The following is a 16,334-nucleotide window of genomic DNA, read 5'->3' as shown; positions in this document are numbered from 1 at the left end:
TAGACATGTTCTGGTATTTAACCCACACATGTGTTTTGATGGAGATATAATTGCGGATATCTGTATTAGCTGGATAAGACACATGTGGTCCACATCTGAAAACCAGAAATGTATCTGAAATCCAGTGTTGGGGAGTAACTAGTTACATGCTGAGATGAGATGTAACTACACTGAAAACCCTAATAAGTTGACTGAACTAAACTAATTGAGTAAACTCATTGCCTCAATTTAATTGAGTAATGTAGTCTCCCAAAACTTGCATATTTAAGTTTATTTAACTAGCTGGGTTTGTAGAAATCAATAAACTTAAAAAAGCAAGTTTTGGGAGACTTCATTCCTCAATTATCTACAAGTCTTAAATCAACGCAAAAGTAGATCAACCTATTTCAACGCACTCAATGTTTTTTTTTATTTAAAATCAGTGACCAGTTTTTTTTCTATGCATATATATATATATATATATATATATATATATATATATATATATATATATATATATATATATATATATATATATTCATTCATTCATTCATTTTCTTGTCGGCTTAGTCCCTTTAATAAATCGGGGTCGCCATAGTGTATTGAACAGCCAACTTATCCAGCAAGTTTTTATGCAGCGGATGCCCTTCCAGCCGCAACCCATCTCTGGAAAACATCCACACACACACGCACACACACACGCACACACACACACACACACACACACACTCATACACAACGGACAAGTTAGCCTACCCAATTCACGTTAACCGCATGTCTTTGGACTGTGGGGAAACCGGAGCACCCGGAGGAAACCCACGCGAATGCAGGGAGAACATGCAAACTTCACACAAAAACGCCAACTGAGCCGAGGCTCGAACCAGCGACCTTCTTGTTGCGAGGCGACAGCACTACCTACCTACTGTGCCACTGCTTCGCCCCATATGCATAGAAAAAAAACTGGTCACTGATTTTCTTCTCTCCCTCCAGGACATCTACACCAGGCGCTACATGAGGAAAGCCAAGAGAATTATCAGCGACTCCAGCCACCCAAGCCATAGACTTCTCTCTCTGCTACCCTCAGGCAGACGGTTCCGCAGCATCCGGTCACGCACCAGCCGGCTGAAGGAAAGTTTCTTCCCTCAGACTATCAGGCTGATAAACACTTAACACACCCCACAGACTCTTCCATACCCCTCACTGCACACCATCAATATGTAGCATGCACTGCACTTTAACCAATCCATACTTGAAACAATACTGCCTACAACAACTATGTGGACACCTATTCATTGCACATATCGCTTTTATTTGTTTTTGGGGAGTATGCTGTTGTATTTTGCAATGTCGTATTGGCATCTGCATTTTGCACTGTCTGTATTTTGCACTGTTGTTGTTGTATTTACACTGTCATTTTATTTGCACTGTCTGTATTTTGTACTGTCTGGAGCCAGCACCTAAGCTTTTCACTCATTATAGCACACGTGCTGCTGATGATGTGACAATAAAAGTGATTTGATGGTTATTCTTAAATATTTCCCTTCACTATAAATGACTACAGTATTTTAAATGTCTAACAGCTGGTTTTATTGGAATTTTAGTTTTTGCTGTTATACTCTATAGTTTTGGTTTGGTATATCTGTCAGGGTTTCAGGAAAGATGAGGGAAAAAGGGAGCGAGGAACCAAATGCAGATAAATAAGGATTTATTATAAAATACAAATGAAACAAAAAGGCAAAACAAACAACCCAGAGGGGAAAAAACACTAATAAAACAAATAAACAAACAAACTTGACTGGGCAGGTAAGACACGCACACTCTACGTACACCCACGACGGCGCGCGCGCACACAGAGACACACAAAGACAGAAACAGGACAAGACAGAACTACTGTCCAGGCTTTGCCACCAAAACAAGAATTTACAAGACCTGGGGTCCGTTCTTCGTACGTGGATTACTCAGTTAGCTGGATTTGGATATTGACGATTTGACGCGATCCAGGATCGTTTCGTTCTTCAAAGCTGATCCGAGAGTTGTTGTCATAGCAACAGTTCTGCTAGGTCAAACCTGATCGGGAGCAGGTTCAATTCATATAAACACGATTAGATCGGCTTAGTTCAAGCAAAGATAATACAGAAGGTATGTTTCCAATTCTGATATTTTCTTACAGTAGTAGTTACACTTGGGAAAATGGTAAATATTTTTTAACTATATATATATATAAAGTTATAGTCATTAATAAAATAAATTAAGTTATACATATTAATAAAATTTATTCAATCTGCACCCTCGAAATGAAAGTACAAAGACTGCCACCTGGTGGTGCAAAAAGAAAACTTATTAATATGAACTTTTTAGATCGCTTTAGTACAAATTGTGTATAATAGAAATGCAGAATATGTGACTTTTTTTAAAGCAATAATACATTTATGCAGTCATAAACATGTTTTGACAGTTAATATGCCGGTGATTTGATGCTTCACAAAAGTTGCAGACGCCTTTACCAATATTAAAATGCTTTTGTAAACAACCAGTTATTCTTTACACAGATTAAAAAACGGCTACTATAATAAAGAAAATCTTTTCTAAATGTGGAACTAAATACATTGATTTGCATTGAAATACATGATGAATACTCTTGACACATGAAAGTGTAAAGTCTGCAGCTCACAACAAATGTGGAAGGTTATTGCGTGTCATATTTAACAAACCGTTTACTGCTAATTTGATGTAATTTTGCTCACATGGATAATTGAATATTAATCAGATGATGTCATTACGCTGCTGTGCCGTCAGCCAATTGTTGCATTGCTGATCATGATTTCGAGGATCGATAGATCTGTCCTTTACAACACACGCAGCGATCTCAGATCAGTTTATCCAGACATTCTAATCTGATTCGCGAACTTGTTTGAAGAACCAAATTAGCGAGAGATCAGTTATCAAGATTAAAAGATCCGGGATCTGCCAAATCATCTTAGATCATTTAAGCTAGGTACGAAGAACGGACCCCAGAGTGGCAGAACCCTGACACTATCATTTTGTTTACAGTAAATAATTGAAATGAACAATTCTGCCTTGTGTGTTTAGTTTTCACTGACAGTTTTATTGATCAAGCAGATATGATTGACTTGGATTAAGTTTCTTCGCTATAAAAATGAAAAATGCAATAATAGCTTAAATGTGTTTTTTAATGCAAAAGCCTCAAAAATCACCATGCACAACTAACTACAATTTAGAATTTGTAACAACAGTGAACAATGTTTTTGTTATAAGGTCTGGTTTTGTGGTGGCTCTGCTTTAAAATTAAATTATTATAATCTTAATTTAAGTGCTGAAAGATTTTAAGATTCTAACAGTAAACTGAGCTACTGGAAGGTCACACCTGCTCAATATAATTGCTTGAAAATGATTTAGCTGAAAATAACTATTAGAAACTTAAAAGTAATCAAATGTAATCAGTTACTTTACTTTTATAAAGTAATTGAAAAGGTACACTACTTATTACATTTGAAATAGGGTAATCTGTAATCTTTAATCTATTACATTTCCAAAGTAACCTCCCCAACACTGGTTACAGCAAAGAAGCATTCACCATTGGAAGAGACAACATGTAATAATTCATCAACAAATTATGAAGCACCGCAGCTAACCACAGAGTGTTTAGCATTTAGAGAGGTGTTTTTTTTTTGTTTGTTTTTTTTTTTTGCACAGGGATGAACAATGATATGCAAACCCATTAGCACTAACTTGCTTGCATCTCCCAGGGGGTTCATTTCATTAGTCTGGCTATAAAGAGGATTTATTGTCATAAGAGGGAAGCACTGCCATGTGTTAGTAAATAGCACGTCTGCAAGTATGCATGTTACACAATCAAACCACGGGACTATGAAAGCTGCACTCTGAAAAATACGTTGAGTTCAATCATCGTCACTAATGAACTGACGGCCTGTACTTGTGCGCAAGAAATGCAACTAATTATTTCGATTTTTATTATTTTCTTGGCTGCACGGTGGCACAGTGGGTAGCACAATCACCTCGCAGCAAGAAGGTCGCTGGTTCGAGGCTCAGCTGAGTCAGTTGGCGTTTCTGTGTGGAGTTTGTGTGTTCTCCCTGTGTTAGCGTGGGTTTCCTCTGGGTACTCAGGTTTCCCCCACAGTCCAAAGACATACGCTACAGGACCACAGTGGAATGAACCGCCAACTTATCCAGCACATGTTTTACGCAGTGGATGTCCTTCCAGCTTCAGCCCACTTCTGGAAAACATCCATACACACTCATTCACACTCAAACATATGGACAATTTTTTTAGCTTACCCAATTCACCTGTACCGCATGTCTTTGGACTGTGGGGGAAACCGGAGCACCTGGAGGAAACTTAAAGACATTTAAAGGCGTATGTTATTTAGGTTTTTATGTTAATTAGGCAAGTTAGGGTGATTAGGCAAGTTATTGGATAACAAAGGTTTCTTCTGTAGGTAATCTAGAAAAGAAATCCTAAATAGGCTAATAATATTGATCCTAAAATTGATTCAAAATAAATGAAAAATATGACTTAAAAAAGACGTTATCCAGGAGAACAAAATATGGTCCCACTTAATATTAAGTGTCTTTAACTACTATGTACTTACATCAAAAAATAAATACAATGTACTTACTGTGTTTATAATGTATTTGAGAACACTATGTAGACATACGCTAGACATTTTAAGATTAAATGGCTAAACGGCATGAAATGCCACCAGTCTACAGAGATATCTGCCTACAGTATTACAATCTACAGTATTTCTCTGTTGCAATCATGATCTCACAATAATAAACCCCCAAAAAAGCAGTGCAATCCAACCTGATCTCACGAGGAAACGTAAGTATTTTACCTTTTGTCAGTTTAGTGGCTAATTTATATGAATTCAAACTGCTGTTCGAGTTTAGTCGTAGAAAAATCTACGATTTTAAAAAGGAAGTGTGGCACCCAACCCCACCCCTAACCCCAATCGTCATTGGGGGATGAGCAAATCGTACTAAATTGTTCGAATTAGATCGTACAAATTCATACGAATTAGCCACTAAATCAAAAAGTTACGAATTGCCGTAAGATTGCCTTGACACTACCAGATTGCTTTGTGATTCTTTCTGCCAGGACAACACACATTCCTGATATGCGAGTACCATCTCACACTCTTACACTACAATTATATGGTATAAATACAGCACTACAACATACAAAAGAGAGAGATTGAGAAAGTCACTTAACAGTTTAATATTGATTTGATTAGTTGTAGTTTAAAATTACGCTGGGTTATTCCTCCTCTAAGGGCTTATTATGCGGTCTCTGTCACCATCTTGTGAATGGACAACGTCAACCGTCTTTAGTCAACTCAATGACAGGGTAATGGCCGCCGACGTGCTGTTTCTCAGAATATTTAGAAGAATACAATTTTTTAGAAATATTTAAAAATAGGCACTATCCTTATAAATAAACTGCATAGTTGCAATCTAAACAACCACATTCTTCCCTAAAAAAGCCTGAAAAGTATATTGTGCTGTCCAACAGCCGCAATATTCGTCAAATTGTAATGTCCTCTGCTTGTTGCTGTATGTGGGCGGAGTAATACACAAGGGTGAAGGTTGAAGAATGCTGGACGAGTGCTGTTACTGGCAGAATATCACACAGCTATCAGCCAATCAGCTTCAAGAAGCAGACAGAACTGTTTTATAAATATAAATGTATCATGATTTCTACATTTATTTTTCCATGGCGGGGAGCCAAACCAAAATTCATCCCGCCACAGCTACATTACAGCTTCCTATTCAAAACATTCACTCGTTGATGTTTTTTTTTTTTTTTAAATAGCGGGCTATAATCGCACCAAAACATATTAAAAGGTAAGTGAATTATAACAGAGCAAACTTTTTCCTCTAACGTGACATGCTGATTGACTGACTGACAGGGCTGCGCGATGCGTGAGGCCAGCAAACACGACGTGGCTTTCAGTTATGATGAACACAGTTTCCATAATTATAATTTATACATAAAGTGCTGTGGCTCTGCATATAAAGACTTTAACTTGCTGGAGTTTATAGCCGTTTCGCTTTACTTCAGGACACATTAATGCCTTTCTGTAGGTCTATTGGAGACATTCATAAATATTCCTAGGAAATCTATGAAATGCTGATGACATACTTGTTACATAAATGCACTAAATCGGACTTCAGCAGCGTTTATTTGAGAGCGCACAAGAAAATCTGCACTTGAGCAGCGTATATTTGAGGGTGCGCAAGATGTTTTGTGCACAGAGGAAATCGGCACTCAAGCAAAGAGATTGGCATGCTCGTATTACATGAATGCGATCCCCACTTGTAATACTGCGTCACAACATTTGACACCATAGGTAGTTGGAAGATTTGTGTAAAGGGCCTGCCACCACAGCTGGAAAAAAAATCCAAGAGGAAGCACTGTATATACACATATATATATATATATATATATATATATATATATATATATATATATATATATATATATATATATATATATATATATATATATATATATATATATATGTTTATATTTGAGAAAAAAAATTATTGTATATTATATATATATATATATATATATATATATATATATATATATATATATATATATATATATATATATATAAAATGCATACATAAATGTATTATAAATAATAGAACACAATTACACACATTTTTTTATATTTACCCTATATGTGTGTATTTATATATACGCATAAATATACTAATTTAAAAAGTACACACACCCACACAGTATATATATATTCATTCATGTAACTTAAGGGAGGAGTTGTCAGAGATCTGGGTCAATAAATTATAGACGATGTGTTATCTAAGAGAAAAAGTGGCAGAATATTTCTAAACAGAGCTGCTTTCATCTTCCTCTTGGGTTTCTCTGCTTCAGCAAGCTTGATATCATTTCTGACCCTTTCGAGACTGACCACATTTGCTTGCGAAATCAAACAGTCTTTTGATCTCCATTGAATCCGGTTTTCAATGACTCAAATAGCTTTTTGCATTTTCAATGACCATTAAAAGCTGAGAGGTCAAAAACACACGGCCCCGTGGCCAAATACAGTTGAAGTAGAAGTTATTAGCCCTCCTGTGAATATTCAAATATTTCTAAAATTATGTTTAATGATGTTTCAATTTAAGTGAACAAAAATAATCAAGTTAATGTGAGTGTGATTCAGTGTGATTCATTCATTCATTTTCTTTTCGACTTAGTCCCTTAGTTAATCTGGTGTCGCCACAGCGGAATGAACCGCCAACTTATCTAGCACATGTTTTACGCAGCGAAAGTTCTTCCAGCTGCAACCCACTTCTGGAAAACATCCATACACACTCATTCACACTCAAACATAGAAACTTAAAGACATTTAAAGGCGTATGTTATTTAGGTTATTATGTTAATTAGGCAAGTTAGGGTGATTAGGCAAGTTATTGGATAACAAAGGTTTCTTCTGTAGGTAATCTAGAAAAGAAATTCTAAATAGGCTAATAATATTGACCTTAAAATTGAATCAAAATAAATAAAAAGTATGACTTAAAAAAGACGTTATCCAGAAGAACAAAATATTATTTGAAATACTGAGAAATCTTCCTATAGCATTAAAATAAACTTTAAAAATTAAATATATAAATGTTTACTCAATGAAATGTTGCAACTGAGCTCACAAGTGGAAAAAAACCCGAAAGTGTTTACGAGGAAACTGACTGGGACGCCGCTTAGTGTTTGAAATGACTTTGCAAATGGGGCAATACACTTATAGGCCAGATGAAATATTTATTTTCCAATCGCAAAAGACACATTTAGACCGAGGCAACAGTTTCCCCTGGCAGTTTTCCCCTCTACGACGATAAAACATCTGTGTCAGCATCACTGGAAACAATGTAGAACAGAAACACATCACACGAACAGACGGGAAGTGCAGAAACCAAATGAAGCATGCAGTAACTCTGATGGATTTGGGAAATGTATTTTGAACTGACTGCTACTGTGGACATGTACAAACATATTTATGGTTTTGCTTGGGTCAAACATCTCGAGAAAGCAAATCTGAATGGGAGAACGTAACAGGGCAAGAGGTTTTAGGTCCATGTGTTTTACAGCTTTCAGTCTAGGTTTCCTCTCCAAACTAGAAATGAGTAATCTCCTTTATTTTTCTGGTGTCACCTTTAATTTTAATTTCCACTTTCCCAAAGCTTTCCTATTTCAAGATCTTATAGTCATTATCTTTAAATAAAAAAAGAAACAATCAAGCAGTGCTTCTCCAGAGAGTTTTCCGTAGCTTTAAATTGCCAGAGCTCTTTATATTTGAATAGATTTTGACTGACTGTTTTTTATCGCCTATCAGCTGAGAAAACAATAAATCAAAGAGTGCTCCTAACGATATTGTTTCTCTAAATCTTTATTGTTATAGTTGTGGCCTGTTATTTTACATTCAGAATGATTTTTAGAACTCTACACTTGTCAACAAGCTTTTAGAGAAGTTAAACTGATTTATTCTGGGTTCTGATAGTACAAAGAAAAGCAAAGTATACTAAAGGAGGTCGAGTCTTCTCATTTATGGCTCCAAACCTCTGGAATAGCCTTCCTGACATATTTATGGTTTTGCTTGGGTCAAAACTCTCAAGAAAGCAAAATTGTATAAAAGAACATAACAGGTAAGAGGTTTTAGATCTATGTGTTTTACAGCTTTCAGTCTGGGGTTCCTCTCCAAACTAGAAATGCTCGATGTGCTTTATTTTCCTGGTGTCATCTTGGACTTGAATTTCCACTGTCTTCAAGCTTTCTCATTTTCAGATCTTATACATTATTTATTATCTTTAAATAATCTTTAAAATGAAGGCTTACAATCAAGCAGTGCTTCTCCAAAGTGTTGTCTGTTAAATTGCAAGATCCATTTATATTTTAATGGATATGTTAATTATATTTTAATGAATTCTGACTGTTTTTATTAGCTGAGAAAACAATAATTCAGAAATTGATCCCAACCATATTGTTTCTCCAAATCTTTATCGTAATAGTTGTGGTCTGTTGTTTTATATTCAGAATGATTTTTGAACTCTATACTTATCAACAAGCTTTTAAAAAAGTTAAACAGACTTATTTTATTCTGAGTTCTGGTAGTACCCAAAATAGCAAAGTCTACTAAAGGAGGTCGGTCCTTCTCAGTTATGGCTCATGACCTCTGGAATAGCCTTCCTGATAATGTCAGAGGCTCAGACACACTCTCTCTGTTCAAAACTATTTGCCAAATGAAGCATGCTGTAACTTTGATTGATTTGGAAATGCATTTTGAACTGACTGCTACTGTGGAGATGTACAAACATACGTTTTGCTTGGGTCAAAAATCTCAAGAAGAGAGAAAGAAACAGAAAGAAGTTTTAGATCCATGTGTTTTACAGCTTTCACTCTGGGTTTCCTCTCCAAACTAGAAATGTGCAATGTGCTTGGTTTTGCTGGTGTCATCTTTGATTTGAATTTTCACCTTCCCAAGTCCTTTCTAGCCGAGAAAAAAAAAAAAAATTCAGGTAGTGATTCAACAATATTGTTACCCTATATCTTTATTACTATAGGGTAACAATCAACCCAAGCTCATTCTGCAAACGTAGCCCTGCGGACGTTTCTAGAGACCGCGATTTACGTGGCTAGAGGTACGTACAGCCGCATTTAGTTTTTCTCGAGCAAACGCTGCGGGGCGGTGTGGCGCCGCTCAGCTCCTCCTCTTCGCGCTCACCGGCCGACGGCTCGCCTCCGAGTGGAGGGCTTTCCCGATGCAATTTTTTGTCTGCTTAGCTCACTACATTACGTCGGCGGAGCAGAGGCCCGGAGGAGGAGGAGCGGGCCGCGGGGACGACCGGGATTGGGTCCGGGGAAGAGCGGTTCCAGAAATCAGGTAAGATGAAAAACAGAATCCAAAAAATATGGGCGAGAACGTGGCGGGATCCGAAAACACGGTCGAAATCAAAGACGAGGGCTTAAGCTTTTTTTTTTCTGGACGGCTTTTGCAAACCGTCGCTTGAGTTTAGGGAAGGAGGAGAAGGAGGAAGAGGAGGACGGCCGGGTCGGCCGATCGGCCGGTCGCCCGGTCGATCGTTCAGTCGTTCGTTCAGCCAGCCAGTCGGACGAACAGACGGTCGCTCCACAGCGGCCTCCGGCGGCTTTTCATGCGAGAACAGCACGGGTGCGAACGGCGTGCGCTCCCGAGGGGTTCTCGAGACGCAAAAAAACGAGCACAGCGGCTTCTCGCGGATCCGCGAAAACAAAAACGGCTCGAATACGTACCTCCCAGGACGTATTTTGCGGTTCGCAGAAACGTCCGCGGTGCTACGTTTCCACAATGAGCCCGGGTTGGTAACAATAGGGTAACGATCTGTTGTTTTACATTCAGAATGATTTTTGAAGATTTATACAAGTCAACAAGCTTTTAGAGAAGTTAAACTGACTTATTCTGAGTTCTGGTACCAAGAATAGGAGAGTCTACTAAAGGTGGTCGAGCCTTCTCATTTATGGCTCCTAAAGTCTGAAATAGGATTCCTAAAAAAGTCCAATTCTCGGACCCACTTTCTCAGTTCAAAACTAGATACCAAATAAAGCATGTAGTAACTGATGGATTTGGGAAATGTTTTTTGAACTGACTGCTACTGTTGAGATGTGCAAACAAAATTCTCGAGAAGCAAAACTGTATAAGAGAAAGTAACAGGCAAGAGGTTTTAGATCCATGTGTTTTACAGCTTTCAGTCTGGGTTTCCTGTCCAAACTAGAAACGTGCAATGTGCTTGATTTTCCTAGTGTCATCATTGATTTGAATTTCCATTTTCCCAAAGCTGCTGTTCATCCTCTTTCCCATCACTGCAAACTCACCATGACAGCTTCCCTTGTCAGGGGCAAAACAGTCAAACTCAACAGATGTTCCTCTGTGCTTTCTCTTTGCCGCTGGATCTGAATAAAGAAAGAAATGACTGGGGTTTTAAGATTCAAATCGGTTATAAAATTAGCAAATTAAGCAAACCAGGCTCATTATTGATACCTACCCCTATATACATTTCTAGAGCTCATGAAATACATCCTAGGAGCTACCTTTTTTTTTTGGCAGTTTTTGTTTTCGCAAATCCACCGGAGGCTCTTGTGTATACTTTTTCAGATCCAAAATTTTTCTCGCAAATGCCATTCGCACCTGCTGTTCTCAAGTAAATCCACCAGAGGCTGCTGTTGACTGACTGACTGGTCCCCCTCGGGGAGACGGAGGCTAGCACGTTGTGGGGTCCTTCGCCCCACTTATTAAATTGAAATCCTTGAACACACTGCAAGTCGTTCATTATCCCTTACTTCTAAACTCGTGATGAACATTACACTCATGTGAGCAGTCATCTGTCTCCATTATGCATATTTTATTTACTGTTGGTTGCTAGGCTACCAATACCAAAGTCAACCTCTCTAACTTGATGGAAATTTGGGATTTTTTTGCAAACTGTAAAAAAAAAATTGCTTCACGTTATATTGAAAACCTGGCTACTATAAATGATCAGAAGTAGTAAACCTTCTATCACTGCTAATCATGGGCGCTGCAAGTGGGAGAAAGTTTGGACAATTTTTAGGACCCACGCCATTTTGGGACCACCACCAGAACCCATTCCCCCCCTCCCTGCTCTTCACTTTTGTCCACGACAACCACCCCCTGCATTTTACTTTGGCCCACAACAACCCACCATGACTGCTCTTCCCCACCCCCCTTCAACGATCTTCACTTTCGTTCACAACACCCCACAGTGCAATCCCAAATCAACCATACTCTATTCACTTTCATCTGCAACAACAACGAAAACGTTGCCATAGGGCTTGTACAGGCCAGCAACGCCCAAACGTTTTCACAGAAAGCTATTTGTTGAGTGAACCAACAAATGAATAAAAGAACCAATAATGAGCAAACAAACAAAAAAAATTAACTAACAAACAAACGAATAAACAAACCAATCAAAAAACAAATGAACAAACAAAACATTGAACAAACCAATAAACGTACAAACAAACCAATGAATGAACCAACCAACAAACCAACGAATAAACCAATAAATGAACCAAAAAATGAATGAATGAACCAATGAATGAACAAACAAAAAAGCAAACAATCCAGCCAATGAACAAACCAACCAACAAACGAATAAACTAACCAATGAACAAAAAAAAGAACAACCAAACAAATGAATAAACAAACCAACGAATGAAGCAACAAATAAACAAACCAACCAATGAACAAACAAACTAACCAATGAACAAACAAAAGAAGATCAAACAAATAAATGAACAAACCAACGAATGAATGAAAAAAACAACAAATGAACCAAAAATTAACAATCCAACCAATGAACAAATGAACAAACCAACTAATGAACGAATAAACAAACAAAACAATAAATGAACCAACAACGAAACTTTGCATAGGGCTTGTACTGGCCAGCGGGCAGCGGCACCCCTTCTGCAAGTCCAAATGTTTTCACTGATAGCTGATAGTTGAGCAACATTACATGGTGACCTTAGTTTTGTTTCTTCTTTCCCTTCTTTACACTGTGCGAGAACAGACAGACGGCTGATATTAATGATGCATCGGCTTGAGCTTAAAACAGCTTGTGTTCATTAATTGATCGACTATTATGTAATGGTGGAGAATCATTAATGTAGTGCACGAAGAGGAAATGCACACTGATAAATAAAAGATTTATATTTGGCTAGGAGGACTCGTAAGATCAGTCAAAACCGTCTGAGTCAGTTTTAAATAATGATAATAATGATGATGATAGTCCTACTAATAACGCCTGCTTAGAAATGTACAGGTGAAAGATCTGATCTAATATCAGCCTGGGTTGAATAAATTTAAATGGTAATTTGGATCAGCTATGCTACAGGCATCTCAGTTGTGTGTGCACACTTATGCTAATGAATATGAAAGCACACCCACTGACAGTGAGCATTACAGGTAGAATAAATTCACAATTTCTATCCTAATTAATCCTGTAAAAGTACAGCTTGAATGCAGCGCAAGACCCCAGATGTCTAATAATAATAAAATCTTGTATAGGCTCAATTACACATAATACAACAGTTCTAGCTCATTTTTAGATGAATCTGCTGTTTACTGAGGGAGTCATCTGAGGCAGTGAACTAGTCATGACTTGTGTGACCCTTGAGTGTGTTCATTTGTTTTTTCACACACACACACACACACACACACACACACACACACACACACACACACACACACACACACACACACACACACACACACACACACACACACACACACACACACACACACAGACAGACAGACAGACAGACAGACAGACAGAAAAACACAGACAGACAAACACAGACACAAACACAGACACACACACAGACACACATACACACACACAAATGTTTTTAGTAAGGTAATGGAATTGCAACTGCTTAACTAGACATAATATATTTTTGATAATATTAAGTTATTATTGTAGGGGCGAAGCAGTGGCGCAGTAGGTAGTGCTGTCACCTCACAGCAAAAAGGTCGCTGGTTCGAGCCTCTGCTCAGTTGGCCTTTCTGTGTGGAGTTTGCATGTTCTCCCTGGGTTCCCGTGGGTTTCCTCCGGTTGCTCCAGTTTCCACCACAGTCCAAAGACATTCAGTACAGGTGAATTGGGTAGGCTAAATTGACCGTAGTGTATGAGTGTGTGTGTGAATGTGTGTGTGGATGTTTCCCAGAAATGGGCTGTGGCTGGAAGGGCATCCGCTGCGTAAAAACTTGCTGGATAAGTTGGCGGTTCATTCCGCTGTGGCGACCCTGGAGTAATAAAGGGACTAAGCCGACAGGAAAATGAATGAATGAATGAATGAAGTTATTATTGTCTTATTAAATAATGATTTGTGAGGGTTAAGAATTATGGAACAATTAATTAAAGCAAGTAAGCAAACGAATGAACCAATGAATAAACGAACCAACAAGCAAACCAATCAATGAATAAACAAACCAATCAATGAACCAACCAACAAACCAACGAACAAAACAATGAATAAACCAACAAACTTATTAAAGAACCAACAAATGAACAAAAAAACAACGAATGAACTAATGAACAAACAAACAAACAAACCAACAAATGAATGAATCAACCAAAAGACAAATCAACAAACCATTCAAGGAACACACCAACGAACAAGCAATCAAACCAATGAACGAACCAACAAATGAACCAACCAAACAATGAATGAACCAACAAATGAATGAAAGAACCAACAAATGAACAAACAAATCAATGAATGAACCAACAAATGAATGAAAGAACCAACAAATGAACAAACAAATCAATGAATGAACCAACAAAGAAACTAACAAACAAACCAACAAACGAAACAACAAATGAACAAACCAACCAATGAACAAATGAACAAACCAACTAATAAACGAACGAACAAACAAACCAATGAACGAACTAAGGAACCAACCAACAATCCAACGATCCTTTAGTCATTATTTTTAAATAATCTTTGAAAAAAAGGCTTGAAATTAATCACCGGAATTGGCCCTGTCACTGTCTCTCTACTGCCCCAATAGCTGATGTGTGGTGAGCACACTGGCGCCGTTGTCCTGTGCCTAATCATCCAAGTGGATGCTGCACACTGGTGGTGGTGTGGAGAGACTCCCCTAATATATTGTAAAGCGCTTTGGTTGTATGGTCATACGTGATAAATAGGCTATATAAATACACATTACATTACATAAACTAAGAAAAAAAAATTTCAGAAAGTGATCCCAATGATTTTGTTTTACTATATCTTTATCGTTATAGTCGTGGTCTGTTGTTTTACCTAATAATACATTTATATGTAGTAATTTAACAGTAATAAACTTAAAAATGTTTGTTTAATATAGGTTGTATACTAGTATTCCGCTGTATTACCTAGACATGCATAGCTATTTGAGTTCTGAATAAGCAAAAAGGCTCAAAACCTGTTTACTGTAGTAAAAACACTTTCTATATTCAAGTGCATTTTTGCTTCCATGTATTAAATAAATAAACTGCCATGTTTCTAATTAAATGGCAAACATATAAATATATATATTTAACTTACAGGGTAATTTACATATTTCACGATCTGAATGATAATAATAAATGAGAAGTATTTTTTAATACTAGACAACACTTGATGTTTGTATCTATCAGTGACTCAGTGACAGTTAAAACGAGTACATTCTCTAAGTGCTTCTGTCACTGTGTTTAATCCTTTCTGTGCAAGACTGCAAGTGTTTAATATTGGTAGCTTATTTTGAAATAAAAATAGCAAAATGTTAGTCAAGAGTTAAATTTTTCGCTGGAAGAAACAACTGTGCTGATGAGGTGAACGTCAAGAAAACCCGACTGCTCCTCTGACAATTGGATACAGGTGATACAAGGTTATCTATATCAAAGAAATGCAACATATTACATATATTGTCTCACTGTCCACGGCTGTGGTTTGTTGATCAAAGGAAAAACAAAAGATGGGGAGGAGCCGAATTCTGCTGCCGTTTTCATATAAAATTTAAAGGGGACCAATAATTTAGTGTACAGTTTATGAGCTAATCGCAAAAGTTTTAGGAGGGCTGAGTAGAAATATAGGGGAGCTACAGCCCCCCCCCAAAATAGGCCTAGCAACTCTCATGAAGTCTACTAAAGGAGGTTGAGCCTTCTGATTTATGGCTCCTAAACTCTGTAATAGCCTTCCTGATAATGTCCGAGGCTCAAACACTCTCTCAGTTCAAAACTAGATTAAAGACCTATCTGTTTAATTGCAGGCTAAATATCTATATATAATAACTTTGATTGTAACTTTAACTTAAGTTGATTATAATGCAATAATTTACACCTTTTTTAAAGCTGCTTTGAAACTAAAATTATTGTAAACAGCGCTATAGAAATAAACATGAATTGCATTATTTATCTCTGAAATGAAACCAAGCCTTCGCTTATAAAGTATTATATGATGTGTGCTGGAAACTGAATTGGAAGTGAAGCACATCCACATTATGAGGGGGTGGGGGGCATTAATGGGACTCCTTTGGCTGTAGTTATTTTTATCGATCCCTAAGAGAGTATCTTATCACATACAAAACTTACAAAACCATCTTCATGTCTTTCTCTGTCTCGAGTATCTATTAAAGCAAGAAGTTTCCCTTTGATTTGTTTTCTGAAAACTGCAGCTGTATATTAGATATAGAGCTGGCCAAACAGGAAATTGTTACTTTTAGCTTCCTTTGATGTTCTTTTGGAGCGGTCTGAAAAGTCCAGTTATGATGTTC

General features: G+C 37.4%; 1 protein-coding gene across 8 annotated transcripts in view; it reads right to left on the bottom strand.

The window, feature by feature from the left end:
• The window catches only part of LOC147835913 (uncharacterized), a 318,654-nt gene that overhangs the window by 36,081 nt on the left and 266,239 nt on the right, over positions 1–16,334 (bottom strand). For 3 of the 8 annotated variants that reach the window (XR_015495210.1, XR_015495218.1, XM_087260569.1), the window contains 2 exons: positions 10,889–10,966; positions 9,403–9,527 (listed from right to left, as the gene is read on the bottom strand). The exons of the other annotated variants lie outside the window; for them this stretch is intronic. Coding sequence is in view for 1 of the 3 variants with exons in the window: in XM_087260569.1 (XP_087116695.1) it covers positions 10,927–10,966 (40 nt within the window). In the remaining 2 variants the exon portion in view is untranslated. Of the gene's footprint in view, positions 1–9,402; positions 9,528–10,888; positions 10,967–16,334 lie in introns of those variants that run through there. 8 annotated transcript variants of the gene reach the window in all.

Source organism: Danio rerio, chromosome 7, assembly GCF_052040795.2.
Source record: "Danio rerio strain M-AB ecotype USA chromosome 7, GRCz13ab, whole genome shotgun sequence".
NCBI lineage: Eukaryota > Metazoa > Chordata > Actinopteri > Cypriniformes > Danionidae > Danio > Danio rerio.
The sequence above is the reverse complement of the archived record's forward strand: the minus strand, read 5'-3'. Positions and strand labels throughout refer to the sequence as shown.